At 47.2% G+C, this 14,250-nt stretch overlaps 1 protein-coding gene across 1 annotated transcript in view; it reads left to right on the top strand.

The window, feature by feature from the left end:
* Window positions 1–282: 282 nt before the first annotated feature.
* The window catches only part of BCAT1 (branched chain amino acid transaminase 1), a 392,482-nt gene continuing 378,514 nt past the window's right edge, over window positions 283–14,250 (top strand). The window contains exon 1 of the mRNA XM_078674099.1: window positions 283–601. Within this exon, the coding sequence (XP_078530225.1) occupies window positions 596–601 (6 nt within the window). The 5' untranslated portion in view covers window positions 283–595. The remainder of the gene's footprint in view (window positions 602–14,250) is intronic.

Below are 14,250 nucleotides of genomic sequence, written 5' to 3'. Positions count from 1 at the left end.
GGGCGAGGGGTGCATATCCTGTCTTGGCCGGACGTGCAGATATCTGCAAAGCGGTATAAAATCTGAGAGCGGACGGTATGTGGTAACTAAACGAAGGCACTCGGCAGCTGTGAAGCATAATTCACAGCTGGAAATGTGCTCCTTGTACAGAGCTGTGCAGCGCATGGAGGGGGGGGGGTAAACACTTGGAGAAACATTTTCCATCTTCTGTTTCAAATGCAAATAAATGATGATGAAGGGGCGTGGGGAGTTATTTTAACACAAGTCTTAGCCAAGCCCACCAGGCTCGCCTCTGGAAAGTAACACAGGCTGTTCCCGAGCCCTCCTGTGCACTGTTCAATCCGAGGATTACCACCCCCTGGCGGATACAATCGGAGTTGCAGCCACTTGCAAGATATCCAATAAGGCAGACAATATTTCTTAAAGGCTCAGTGCAACGTGTCCGGACTAGAAGCGCAGCTGGCAGAGTGCTCGGGCTCGGAGAGGATTTCCAGGAGAGCACAGGCGTGTCCCGTCCTGAACGTCCTGGGGCCATAGCAAGGCCAGCACATACATCCTACTACCGAGCGTGCAGCTAGGTGTCCAGCCGGCCACGATGAAGGTAAATACAGCCCCGAGCGCGCACATGTGCCTCAGTGCCTGGCTAGAAGAGACTCGTGGGCGTTCGCTGCCGGCCCGAGGCTTCACATACGGACTGTACTGTGAAAGCCGCGATGTGGAGTGTCCTTTCAGCCGCTTGCCGTTTAGCTTTTACTTGTTGCTTATTACGTATGTAAAAGTTGCTTTGTGCTTTACCTTTGTATGTAGATTGTGATAAATTAATAATAAACTTTCGAGCTGTTTCGCTGCAAAGATTAGACAAATTGATTAGGGCGTACATTGCAAAAACTCGCGTCATTGAATAATATTTCCTTGCAAGACCGGCAAAAGTAGGTAGCAGGATCGGGATTGGTAGGGCAATCTGGCAGTGCCCGGCGGGCTGATCTAACAGGTGAGTGCGTGGGCCATTTCTGGACTGTCTGTGGGCCTGGTTTAAGTGATTTTAGGCCGCTGTTGCTGTTAGTTTCCTCGACGTTAGCACATACATTGTCTTTATCACCAAGCAAAGTTGTAGGCTATGGAACGGCAGCGTGCAACCAGCTTCTCGGAGCTTTACTTTAGCATAGACAGCGCTGCTTAAAGGAGGCGGGGTACAGGGTAAAAAGGAAGGGCTGGTGCGGTTTACCTTCTTTCTCCATGTACGCTTGTGATGTGTTTTCTATTTTCATGGAAAGAAGGTTGAAAGTAAAATGTTCAGAAGGCATAACGCCTGCAAGCTGCAGGAGTGCTTGCTGTCTGTTTTATTGAATGTCCTTGTTTTTTTTAATTATGCTATCAGTGATTGTTTTTTCTCCAAACGCGGCGTGCAAAAGTGTTGTAGTGAGTCAATCGACATGCAGATGCAGCGGGGCTGTAGTCTCGAAGAGGCATGGTCATAGTTTTGAACAAAAAAAAAAAACTCCGGGGAAGGGGTTGGGGAGGGGGGAGGGGGGGGGAGAATTCCTGGGTCCGAGCGCTTTCATTGGCCAGTGGGCTTCAGGAGCTTGAAAGAGCCCCGGGGCATGCCTTAGCAGGAGACACGAGGGAGTAGCAGTATCCATAGCTGACACGGCGACCCCGACCCCTGCAGAGCCCCAGGCTTCACTGGCCTCCCGGCTGAAATTAGCAGCTGGTTGGCAGGCGAGCTCACGGGAGCGTGTACAACTGTTAAATCGGCTTCTGCTATTTGCCACATTTATGCTACTGAGAGTGGACAAGGATTAGGCGCACAGTTTCGCATAATTAACCTAATTAGGAGCCTCTACCTTTTTTTAAGCAGTTGCTTGTACCCTGCGTTGGTGTTTGGGCACAATGATGATGAGCAATACAGACCATGGTTAATTTTCCAACGTAACATATAATTTGTATATCTTTTGATAGTAGTGCTCATGTTTTAGGTACAAAAGGGTGCCCGGAGGCTGCACTAGGGCACGTTTACAGTGCCTGATACATAGAGTAATAGGCACCATAGCCAGCGTATGTTTAAGTTATATGTAAGATTATACCTCAAAAAAGGACCCCATACCGATATTTGTTGGAAGTATGAATTGTGTTTCTTGTTAAATAAACACATCTTTGGTTTAACTTACAAGCGACCAGAGAGGCATTTAACAACGAGATGACCTAAACTGACTGCCCACTTGATTTGATAACCACCAACCAGGAATTGTTTAGCATCTGGTGTTCTCTTTTTAGAGTTCACCCCGCATCAGGACCCCATGATCAAGGAAAGTCTAGCTCCCACTCAAACCAGGTAACCCCAGGCCAGTCCCACAGTGTTGAGGATTTCAGCTGTCCCGCAGGTGTGGGAGATGATGCTGCTGTCATCCCAAGGTCCTGATGTAGAGACTGTTCAGGTTATGCCATGTAGCCCCATCAGTACATATTATTCTGGTCTTCGCTTGACAAGTTACCATCATATCGCTCTGTAAGCCCACCAAGTCTCCTGTGATGCTTACCACGGCCCAGTACTCTCCACCACAACTGTACTATTACTTCCATTACCTGCAATCCACCTCTTGGTTACACGTCTTTTTCAAAAGAGATACACTGAAGCCACCAATCATGCTCACCCTCCTTTGCACTGCTGCCCCTAATAGTGGTGTGCTCCCTCGGGGCAAGAAACAAGAACCAACCACATCCACAACGTCAGTCTGGTCTACTTACTCAGGTTCTTCAAACTCACTCTTCCCTAATCGTCTCTGATCTCTCTTAGCCGTCAAGTCTCTTTCGGATGCTTGCAGCCAGGTCACTTCAGATGGAGCACGATCCTTAAAGGTAATTGAAATTTCTGGCTCTGACGAAGCTGATTAGCTCTCTGTGGTGGAACATCCTTGTCCAGCATCGACCTCTGCTTCTTGCGGCTTTAGCGTCAGCATGTTCGTTTCAGTTTTCCATGAGTTTCCACTGCCCCAGTGATTGTGGATCCTCAATCCAATGTTTGGCATTACAGTGGTCGCTGGAAAGATAGCTCTCTGATCTGACTTGGAAACTGTGGACCCTCAGACTGATCTTCCTCTTCTTCTGAAGCTGTGGACACTTCAAACCTGAGGCGACTTCAAGAATTAGCGGATGTTGACTCCACTTCTTCTTCTCCATGTTTTCCACTTCTTCCTCTTGCTAAGGTTGGCATGTATCCAATTCGGCAGACCTGCACATTTGATGGGAGTGTTGATGACCAGAATCACTTGATAGTGACTTCTCCTGCACTCCTCCAAGCAAAATTTGCAGACGTGTCTTTTTACGGGAATTCAATTACCAGAGTTCAAATCCTGTCCTGGAGACTCACGTACAGCTGGAGAAGCAGCATTGACCTGATGATGGAGAGAATTCACCTTATCAGATAATCCCTTGTAGTGCTTGGGTACCAGGCCCTCCCTATCTGTGATATTCGCAAGAGCAGCTGCTGGGATGGAAGGAATTTGAATGACTCGCCACGTTATTACCTCATGGGGAGACAATTCTGTCCTCTTACAAGGGGTGCTTAGGATACTTACTCATTAGTACAAAGGAAGAGTGTCAGGCCATTTAGCAGTTCAGCTTTGATTGTTCCATTCAGTCTCTCTTCGATGCCAGACGCCTCAGGCCTGTAGCTACAGTAAAATCTCTAGTCAGTCCCTAAGGCGGTACACAGTAGCTGCATTACCCTACTCTTAAAGGTGCTCCTTGATCTGATACAAGACGAATTGGTATCCTGAATTGCAGTAGCAACTCCACCAGCAATTAGTTACTAAGTATTGGGCTGTCACATCTCCTGATGGGATATGCCTCAACCCATTGTCAAAACAAACCCACAATGATGAGGATGTCCCTCAGTTGGTTACATTGGGGCATGTGCACAGAGTTCATCTGTAAACGGTTGTGGCTAATGGTCACTGCAACTCTTTGCCCTCGTTTTATTTCTGTCAGGTGACGCAAGGCTGGCATACGTTTTCTGCCTTTAATCATAAGTGGGGGTTAAACCAATTGAGTTTAAACATGGACACCATCCCACTTCTATTTTGGAAAAAGGGGGTGGTGATGGACAGAGTTTCTGAATGATGCAGAATACTCTTACCAAATCAAGAGATCATGGTTTTAATCCCTCACCTGTTTTTTAGCTCATTGCACCATCCCAGCTCAGAACCTGGCTATATGCAAATTAGTCTGTTCCTGTCCCAGTGCATGATGGGAACAGGGCAAACCAAACTACCAAGCCAATTCTTATACTGGGAAGGAGACAAGCTTCCGGGGACCGGTTTCTGGCATCACAGCCTTCGTCGGCCCGGCTTGCTTGAATCCTGATGGTGCAATGAGCAAGGGACTCACGTCTGAGTCCCTCACCACCCCATCACCACCCCTCTTTTCCAAAATCGGTTTTATCCACACTATGTGTGGGAGGGTATACTCAGACATGAGTCCCTTGCTCATTGCACCATCAGGATTCAAGCAAGCCGGGCCGAAGAAGGCTGTGATGCCAGAAACCGGTCCCCGGAAGCTTGTTTCCTTCCCAGCATAAGAATTGGCTTGGTAGTTTGGTTTGCCCTGTTCCCATCATGCACTGGGACAGGAACAGACTAATTTGCATATAGCCAGGTTCTGAGCTGGGATGGTGCAGTGAGCTAAGAAACGGTGATGGATTAAAACCATAAATCTATAGACTTGGTAAGAGTATTCTGCATCATTCAGAAACTCTGTCCATCACCACCCCTCTTTTCCAAAATCACCATCCCACTTCTACCCAAGTGTGTTGGACTGTGCATATGCTGCACTATCGTGGGCAAGAGGGAGTTGGGTAGAACTGGTTTCATATCACTGGACAGCCAGATGTCACTGGCATCCTTCACACACCCCATCTTTTCCCACGTTGCTTTCTCTAGCTCTGGAGTACTATACTGCAGTTCCCTCAGTTGACTAAAAGTATGTGAGGTATTTAGTAGCATGGTGGAAACAGTTTCTACTTCTGCATCACAGGGGTCATCCAAATGGAAAGTGCTGGACTCGAGCACAATATCGGACAATTTGGTTCGCATAACGAATACCTCTAGTTAGAAAAGCATTGTCACTCTTGTGTGCAGCACACTTCACCACAGCAATTTCTCTTAGCCATTGATGAGCATCCAACAGATTTGAGACATACAGCCCATCCTAAAAAGGAGTACCAGCAGAGGTAAGATAACCTCACCGTGATCACAACTGAACAAAGTCATGAACAACTCCGAAACCATACTGGCTGTCAGTGTACATAGTGACCCGTGAGCCTTCTGATGTGCAACAGGCTCTGCTAAGAGCAATCAGTTCAGCTACTTGTGCAGACGCTTCCACAACTCTGCTCAGCGTGCACACAGCACAAGTGCCTCTTAAAATACTGCATCAGTCTCTCAAGCAGGACCCAACAACAACAAGCATTTGCAATGCAATAGGTCTCGCATTAGGAAAGTTTGAGCAATTGGTCTTTTAAATGACATTTTTTTAATTAATGTGTTGGTTTTGAAAAAAGCGAAATTAATATCTTTGTCATTTACAATGCCAATACTTTAACTTTTGCAAATGTGACACCTATAGCATTTGTAATGCAACATGTTTTGTATTTTCGTGACTTAAATGTATTGATATTACAAATAACGATGGCTTTACATTTTTTAAAATAATTAATACTTAAATAAAAGTTATTTTAATTTATAATGGCAATAGCTTAAACTTTTGTAAATAACTTTTGTGAAGATTATGTTCAATGTATTTTATTGTGATGAAAATCCGAGAAAAGAAGTGAAATATTAACATTTTTTTGTGACATTTGTAATAAAGCTTGAAACATTGAGAGAACATATTTGAACCAGTGTTGGAGGGTGGAGTTGGAGGGTGGAGTTGGAGGGTGGAGTTGGATGGTGGAGTTGGAGGTGGAGTTGGAGGGTGGAGGGTGGAGTTGGAGGGTGGAGTTGGAGGGTGGAGTTGGAGGGTGGAGTTGGAGGGTGGAGTTGGAGGGTGGAGTTGGAGGGTGGAGTTGGAGGGTGGAGTTGGGGTGGAGTTGGAGGGTGGAGTTGGAGTTGGAGGGTGGAGATGGAGGGTGGAGGAGGAGTTGGAGTTGGAGGGTGGAGTTGGAGTTGGAGGGTGGAGTTGTAGTTGGAGGATGGAGTTGTAGTTGGATGGTGGAGTTAGGGTGGAGTTGGAGGGTGGAGTTGTAGTTGGATGGTGGAGTCGGAGGGTGGAGTTGGAGGGTGGAGTAGGAGTTGGAGGTTGGATTAGGAGTTGGAGGGTGGAGTTGGAGTTGGAGGGTGGAGTTGGAGGGTGGAGTTGGAGAGTGGAGTTGTAGTTGGAGGGTGGGGTTGTAGTTGGATGGTGGAGTTGGAGGGTGGAGTTGGAGGGTGGAGTTGGAGGGTGGAGTTGGAGGGTGGAGTTGGAGGGTGGAGTTGGAGGGTGGAGTTGGAGTTGGAGGGTGGAGTTGGAGTTGGAGGGTGGAGTTGTAGTTAGAGGATGGAGTTGTAGTTGGATGGTGGAGTTAGGGTGGAGTTGGAGGGTGGAGTTGTAGTTGGATGGTGGAGTCGGAAGGTGGAGTTGGAGGGTGGAGTAGGAGTTGGAGGTTGGATTAGGAGTTGGAGGGTGGAGTTGGAGTTGGAGGGTGGAGTTGGAGGGTGGAGTTGGAGAGTGGAGTTGTAGTTGGAGGGTGGAGTTGTAGTTGGATGGTGGAGTTGGAGGGTGGAGTTGGAGGGTGGAGTAGGAGTTGGAGGGTGGATTCGGAGTTGGATGGTGGAGTTGGAGTTGGAGGGTGGAGTAGGAGTGGGAGGGTGAAGTAGGAGTTGGAGGGTGTAGTTGGAGGGTGTAGTTGGAGGGTGTAGTTGGAGTTGGAGGGTGGAGTTGGAGGGTGGAGTTGTAGTTGGATGGTGGAGTTGGAGGGTGGATTAGGAGTTGGAGGGTGGATTAGGAGTTGGAGGGTGGAGTTGGAGGGTGGAGTAGGAGTTGGAGGGTGGAGTTGGAGTTGGAGGGTGGAGTTGCAGGGTGGAGTTGCAGGGTGGAGTTGGAGGGTGGAGTTGTAGTTGGCTGGTGGAGTTGGAGGGTGGAGTTGGAGGGTGAAGTTGGAGGGTGGAGTAGGAGTTGGAGGGTGGAGTAGGAGTTGGAGGGTGGAGTTGGAGGGTGGAGGGTGGAGTAGAAGGGTGGAGTTGGAGGGTGGAGGGTGGAGTTGGAGGGTGGAGTTGGAGGGTGGAATTGGAGGGTTGAGTTGGAGGGTGGAGTTGGAGGGTGGAGTTGGAGTTGGAGGGTGGAGTTGGAAGGTGGAGTTGGAGGGTGGAGGGTGGAGTTGGAGGGTGGAGTTGGAGGGTGGAGATGGAGTTGGAGGGTGGAGTTGGAGGGTGGAGTTGTAGTTTGAAGGTGGAGTTGGAGGGTGGAGTTGGAGGGTGGAGTAGGGGTTGGAGGGTGGAGTTGGAGGGTGGAGCAGGAGTTGGAGGGTGGAGTTTGAGTTGGAGGATGGAGTTGGAAGGTGGAGTTGGAGGGTGGAGTTGGAGGGTGAAGTTGGAGGGTGAAGTTGGAGGGTGGAGATGGAGTTGGAGGGTGGAGTTGTAGTTGGAAGGTGGAGTTGGAGAGTGGAGTTGGAGGGTGGAGTTGGAGGGTGGAGTAGGAGTTGGAAGGTGGATTAGGAGTTGGAGGGTGGAGTTGGAGGGTGGAGTAGGAGTTGGAGGGTGGAGTTGGAGGGTGGAGTTGCAGGGTGGAGTTGCAGTGTGGAGTTGTAGTTGGAGGGTGGAGTTGTAGTTGGCTGGTGGAGTTGGAGGGTGGAGTAGGAGTTGGAGGGTGGAGTTGGAGAGTGGAGTTGGAGTTGGAGGGTGGAGTTGGAGAGTGGAGGGTGGAGTTGGAGGGTGGAGTTGAAGGGTGGAGTTGAAGGGTGGAGTTGGAGGGTGGAGGGTGGAGTTGGAGGGTGGAATTAGAGGGTGGAGTTGGAGGGTGGAGTTGGAGTTGGAGGGTGGAATTAGAGGGTGGAGTTGGAGGGTGGAGTTGGAGTTGAAGGTTGGAGTTGGAGGGTGGAGTCGGGGTTGGAGGAAGGAGTTGAAGGGTGAAGTTGGAGGTTGGAGAGTGGAGTTGGAGGGTGGAGTTGGAGGGTGGAGTTGGAGGGTGGAGTTGGAGGGTGGAGTTGGAGGGTGGAGTTGGAGTTGGAGGGTGGAGTTGGAGGGTGGAGGGTGGAGTTGGAGTTGGAGGGTGGAGTTGGGAGTTGGAGTTGCAGGGTGGAGTTGGAGGGTGTAGTAGGAGTTGGAGGGAGGAGTTGGAGGGTGGAGTTGGAGGGTAGAGTTGGAGTTGGAGGGTGGAGTTGGGAGTTGGATTTGGAGGGTGGAGTTGGAGGGTGGAGTTGGAGGTGGAGGATGGAGTTGGATTTGTAAGTTGGAGTTGGAGGGTGGAGTTGGAGGTTGGAGGTTGGAGTTGGAGGGTGGAGTTGGAGGGTGAGGTAGGAGTTGGAGGGTGGGGTAGGAGTTGGAGGGTGGAGTAGGAGTTGGAGGGTGAGTAGGAGTTGGAGGGTGGAGTTGGAGAATCTCGAAAAAAAATCTACTTCAGTAAGTTCAAGGTGAAATGAGAGCGCGGATGGAAAGTGAGGGTGATGGAGGGAGGAGAAAATGAATAGTTTCCAAGCCAAATAGGTAAGGGATAACGTTATAAAACACCCTAGTGCTAGTGTGTGAAGGATAAATAAGGAGTTCTGAGATGTGTCAGCTTACCTACGAGATTCACTATGAACGTTGAAAGATAAAGGGCATCGATGGTGCATCCAGTATAGGACGATTGGTAATGAAGAGGCCTACTGCTGGAGAAAAGAGGACGTAAGTAAAGAGTATATTTGCCTCAGTACTGAAATGATCGTCTGTGTGTCATGGGTTGCAATATCTCAGGATGAATAATATGAAACACGGTAAGTTGTTTGAAAATGAAACGGTAAACTGAAAAAAAGGGGGTTCAAGAGAGATGGTCAGTTGGGGCAGGATGGGAATGCCTCATGAAAGAAGTCATAAATGTGCCCCTATTATCGTTGGCATAACTGTAGGTATAAAGTTGATGCAAAGAATCAAAGGGTTGTTGGCGTCATGGGAAAAAATAACCATTTAGCCGACGGAAATCCAAGCCCAGTAAAGTAAACAACCTTGCCGGTTGCGTTAGGACTGTGTGTGTCATAAAAATGTATTGCAACATCAAAAGAGACAGAGTGGTCGCCTGACCCAATGCCCGTAATGATATTTAAAACCATACGAGTTAAAAAATTGTACCCAATTGTTACGGGGACGCCCTCTGATAAGAAAACCACCAGTATCCCTGAGATAAGGCAATAGTGACTAGAGTTAATGCGCACAACACGTGAGGGGAAGTGCGTCTAGCACATGTTAGAGAGGAATACTGTGGTTGGTTATAGCGTGGCTATACTTCCGGCGGATGGATGACTGAACTGAGATCCATCCTCATTGTCAGTAAAGGATGGTAGTTTCCGGTAAGGGAGTAAGTTGAATGAGATCGAAGATGCAAATTGCTATCCTAGTATCGTGGGTGGTTAATAAAAACATTTGCTTAAACTAAGTGAGAAAAGCAGGCAAGCAATGGATCTAAAATGAATAAATAATGTAATAACCATTAATCAACAAGCTCTCAGCATTGCTGTGGGGGGGGGGGGGAGCGGCTTTGAAATCCGATGCGAGGCACTGATGCGGCGGGCTGGGGAGCGGCAGCTTTGAAATCCGATGCGAGGCAGACAAATGGTGGAGCAGGAGAGCGGCGTTCCTTTGAAGTCGGAAGTGTGGGAGGGAACGAGCATATTGCTGTGGGGGAGCGCATTGCTTTGAAGTCTGATGCGGCGGGCTGGGGAGCGGCAGCTTTGAAGTGTGACGGGAGGCACAGACAAATGGTGGTTTGTGCATGCACATAGGTTACATAAACTGTGGCTAATCAGCCGTTGGTAGACTGTTCTTTTGCCCTTACTATAATCTCAGCCAGCAATGCACAAGCGCATTGGCAGGCCGAGACCTATAAAGGGTATGGTCAGATTTAGGAAGGGGTACATCCAGTATGTCATGTCTCAGTTTTGTGCCCAGCTTGGCAACTCTAACACAATAGTGATCAAACTCACCCTCATCATCTCCCTCTGGGGTTGGCAACAGGGAAGCAGGGTTTAGTGTGTTACATCTCCAGATGGAAACATTCTCCACTGCCAGAATGATTCTTTCATAGCTGGTTAAGCGGCTATATGTCAAATGCTGAGTTCTGGTACAGGTTAAAAGCATTTACATGGAGTGAGGTATAATTACAATTAGGGGGTAACTCATCACTATCCCCTCGGTTTGCTGAATGCTAAGGCTCACCAATGCAACTCATTTGAGACAACCAGGCAATGCTGCTGCCACCGGATCAAGAGTAGCTGAGAAATTCCCAATGGGACGCTTAGTCTCCCCATGGGCGTGTGTTTGTACAGATAGTGCACACCCATCTCTTTCTTGACAAAAGAATAGAAATTCTTTCATTTAGCCAGGCATTCCAAGATCAGGTGCTCTACAGAGTAGAATTTAAAACAGAGAAGATAGTGGAAACTTCCTAAGTCATAGCACCGAATCCAAATCACTCCCAATTATAAGTTACCCTTACTATTTTGTTTAAAGGGAGTGTGTGCACACCGACTGACACCCACTATCACAGTGCTAGTTCAACAAGGAACTTAGAAGGTAATGTATAAACGCACAGGTGCACAACACAATTTTTTGACAATCAAAGTATTACTAATGATCACAAAAGTGGATTTTCTTGATTGTAGTTCTTTATTCCAAAAACAGTATAAATTCAGACAAGCGTTTGTACAGCCGACGCGTTTCGTCCACTAGGGACTTCTTCAGGGCTGTCATAAAAACAAACATATAGACATACATATGAAAAACATAGTTTAAAAAGATTCATGGTCACAAGAAACAGCCAGGTGTAGACGATCAGTATATAGCAATCATATTTACACATAATTGCAAGCAAACTGTATTGCTCAGCAAATGGACAGTGTCAGACTCAACTGGGCCCATAACAACCAATACCATTAATTTTTATCATACATTATTTCAGAAAAAAAGATCACTCCTAAATGATTCAAAAAGATTTTTAGGCACGTTATGTATAGTGATACACCCTCACATCTATATGTCGGACAATGATTAATGACTCATAACCCCTTTGCTATTTCATCACAGGTAAGCCAAGAGGGGGAAAGGAGACTAGAGGAGAGATGTCAATAAGAGCAGGAGATGATGTATACAGGCACCTGTGCGTTTATACATTATGCTCTACAGAGTAGATTTTTAAGCTCATGGAAGGCTTCCATTCTTTAGTCATCCTTTGGTATGGGGTCATTGACATCAGTGTGCTTCAGCATCAGTAAAGACTTTTCCTCAAAAGAAAAATGTAGGATCCATTGTTGGTCAGTCACTAGCCAACTAGACCCAAAAACATTTGCACTTCTCTCGGAAGGTCATCTTAAGAACTGCTTCTATGCATTCTGGAGTCAGTTTGTAAGGGTGGGTCTGCGGAAAAACAGCAATGGGTTGAAGGGTGATCTGTAGGAGGTTAGTGCTTTTTAATTAATCCAATTTCTCTCATGGTAAAGTCCCAAACATCCCCCCTAACTATCTCTTTTCAAAGAGACTGGTAGGTCCTCCTTTGTAATGACCTTGTATAACCTGACAACGGGTTCTGGTGACTGTAATATAAATTCGGTGTTGTTTTCTTGGGTTTCAATTTAATCCCATCCTGCATGCAATCAATGACACAGTTTAGTTTACAGAGTAGGTCTCACCCTGCTAGAACTAGGGTTAAGGACCTCAACTGCTCTGACCGTTCAACAAGTGACTCATATGTCTATTAGGAAAGATACAGGATGCCCGTTGTTGCAAAGTCATCCTTTGTCATAGGCACCCCCACCTTTTTTGCTGACCGGTACTGGTGGTAACTGACTGTCCCTGGGCTCTGCTTAACCTGGCCCAGGGCCAGTGCTATGCTGAAAACACGTATAATACAGTGAAAACACTTACGTACACTATGGGTTGGGTACCCCTATGATTGGCATGACCTCTCCTTTAAGGCCCTAATACATATTAGGGCAGGGGAATTAAAACTACCTTTAAGTCCCTAGTATATAATGGGGCAAGGCAGTTTAGAGGCCAGAAGCGCTTTCTGCACTTCCATGTGTGCACTGCTGATAGCCTGAGGTCAGTTTAAAAGCAATCCTATGTTGCTGGATTGCTTTTAAAATGTAAATTGTGCTAAACCTCAACTTTGGTATTGGGGTACATACAAATGGGTAAACTACAATATTTCAGCATATTAGGTACCCCAAGGGTACCCCCTAGGTGTCCCATGGGTGGATGTCAGGTACTTATAAGGAGGGCCCTAATAAAAGAGGTTTTATATGCCTTGGGGATAGTGACATTGCACATTTCACTTCCCTCATTGTAGTAAAGTGCTTCGCTAAATTGACTTTTGTGATAGTAGCACTGTGGAGTAATGATCTACATATTTTTTTTATATTCAGAACCCCTAAAGTATCCCCTAGGTGTCCCACCGGTGGGAGTCCTGTAGTTATAAACAAGGTCCTTATAAAAGCATCTTTATAAGGCCTTGTGTTGGACAAATTTCCCTGTTTATTTCCCCCGCTGTAGATCACCAGCCACATCGGTTAACATGGCAGTCAATTATTATTTAATACCTAATTATAGGCTTTGCATACAAATATCATTGAAGGACTTAGTAGAATTGTATTTATAAATCTAACAACATACTGTTGTTGAATTTATCCTAAAATATACAGAAAAGAAGTTATAAGACTTTCTTGTCTGTAAGCCAACATGCAGACTTCCAGTTGTCTGCCCCGATTGTTCAGAGTTAAGTGGATTAGCCAGGCTGCTTTAAGTGATAAGTGGCACCTTGGGTGAAGTAGTCATCTGAGAGGAGAAGGTTCTGCTGCATAGGAATGTCAGAGCAAGGGGAGGGTCGTAAACCTTGAGCTTCAAAATAAGAAGGGGACAGACAGAGAAAGCCAGGTCAACTCCTGCCCATCCCCACTGAACCCAGCCAGTTAGCAGGCTTAAGGAAGGAATTTGCAGATGCCCGGGAGAAGGAGTCTATGGAGATGAGCCATCCTGGAGTTTGGTTTACCTAGCTCTTGCCTCTCTGCTGAGACTTCATCCATATTGAATTTTGGAGAAATAGTTCTTTTGAGGAGACCATTGTGCCACACTTTGGAGGAAAGAGTCATACTCTGAGGTGTTGTCCTGCACCTCACTGGACAGGAGTGCCCTCCTGTGTGACCCTCTTGAACACTGAATAAGTATGTGAGAGGGGTAGAGCCTTTCAGATCTGCTGTTTAAAGGATCCAGGCTGAAAGTTTGATTTGCACCAACCAGGCCCTGCAGTCTGACTGACTGCGCCTGCTGTACAATCTGGAACTACAACCCTGTGGACCAAACTTGCTTCAAAATGCCTAAAGAGTGGACTCCCTGCAAGCTACTGGTTAACAGAGCTCACCTGGCCATCACAACCAAGAGTCCCCAGTCAGAGTGACTCCAGTGGATTTGCAAGGGTTCTTTATAAGTGGATTGTGGGAATTGAAGTCCCAAACTTTCAAAGACTATCTTGGAGCTTCCAGACCCTTGGAGTAAGCTTTGGACATTTTGGGACCCCCAAAGGAACTTCAGGAAGAAGTTCCAAAAGTTTGGTGAACGTTGGAGCAACTTTTGAAATAAATTCTCCATAAGTGGACCAACTAAACATGGCCAGCCAAGCCGGCGACCCTCAACCACAAGCTGGCCTGACTTCCAGAGTTTGCCTGGGAGCTGGTCAAAACCCAGGCTGGCGAATCCTCACCAAATCCTGCCTGGTGAAGAGCATTGAGGATCCCACAAGGAAAAGCTCAGTAAAAGTTTCTAAGTCCAAAGGTAGAAGAGTTGACTGGGACCAACTGCAAATAGATTTCAACCGCGAACTGGTCTGGATCCTTGTTTCGTCCCACTGGACAGCTCCGGAAGTCTGACTTCCACAAGTTTAATCAGGAGCTCATCGAAAGGCAAGCCAGCGAACCCTCACTGAATCCGGACTGGTGAATAGCTTTGAGGGACCCCCGGAGAAAAAGCTCCAGAAAAGTTTCTAAGTCAGAAGGTAAAAACTTTGACTGAGGCCTACCTCGAGGGGTAGACGCGCTGG

Source organism: Lissotriton helveticus, chromosome 1_1 (genome assembly GCF_964261635.1).
Source record: "Lissotriton helveticus chromosome 1_1, aLisHel1.1, whole genome shotgun sequence".
Lineage (NCBI taxonomy): Eukaryota > Metazoa > Chordata > Amphibia > Caudata > Salamandridae > Lissotriton > Lissotriton helveticus.
Note: the sequence above shows the minus strand (reverse complement) of the source record. Positions and strands in the feature narration are given on the sequence as shown.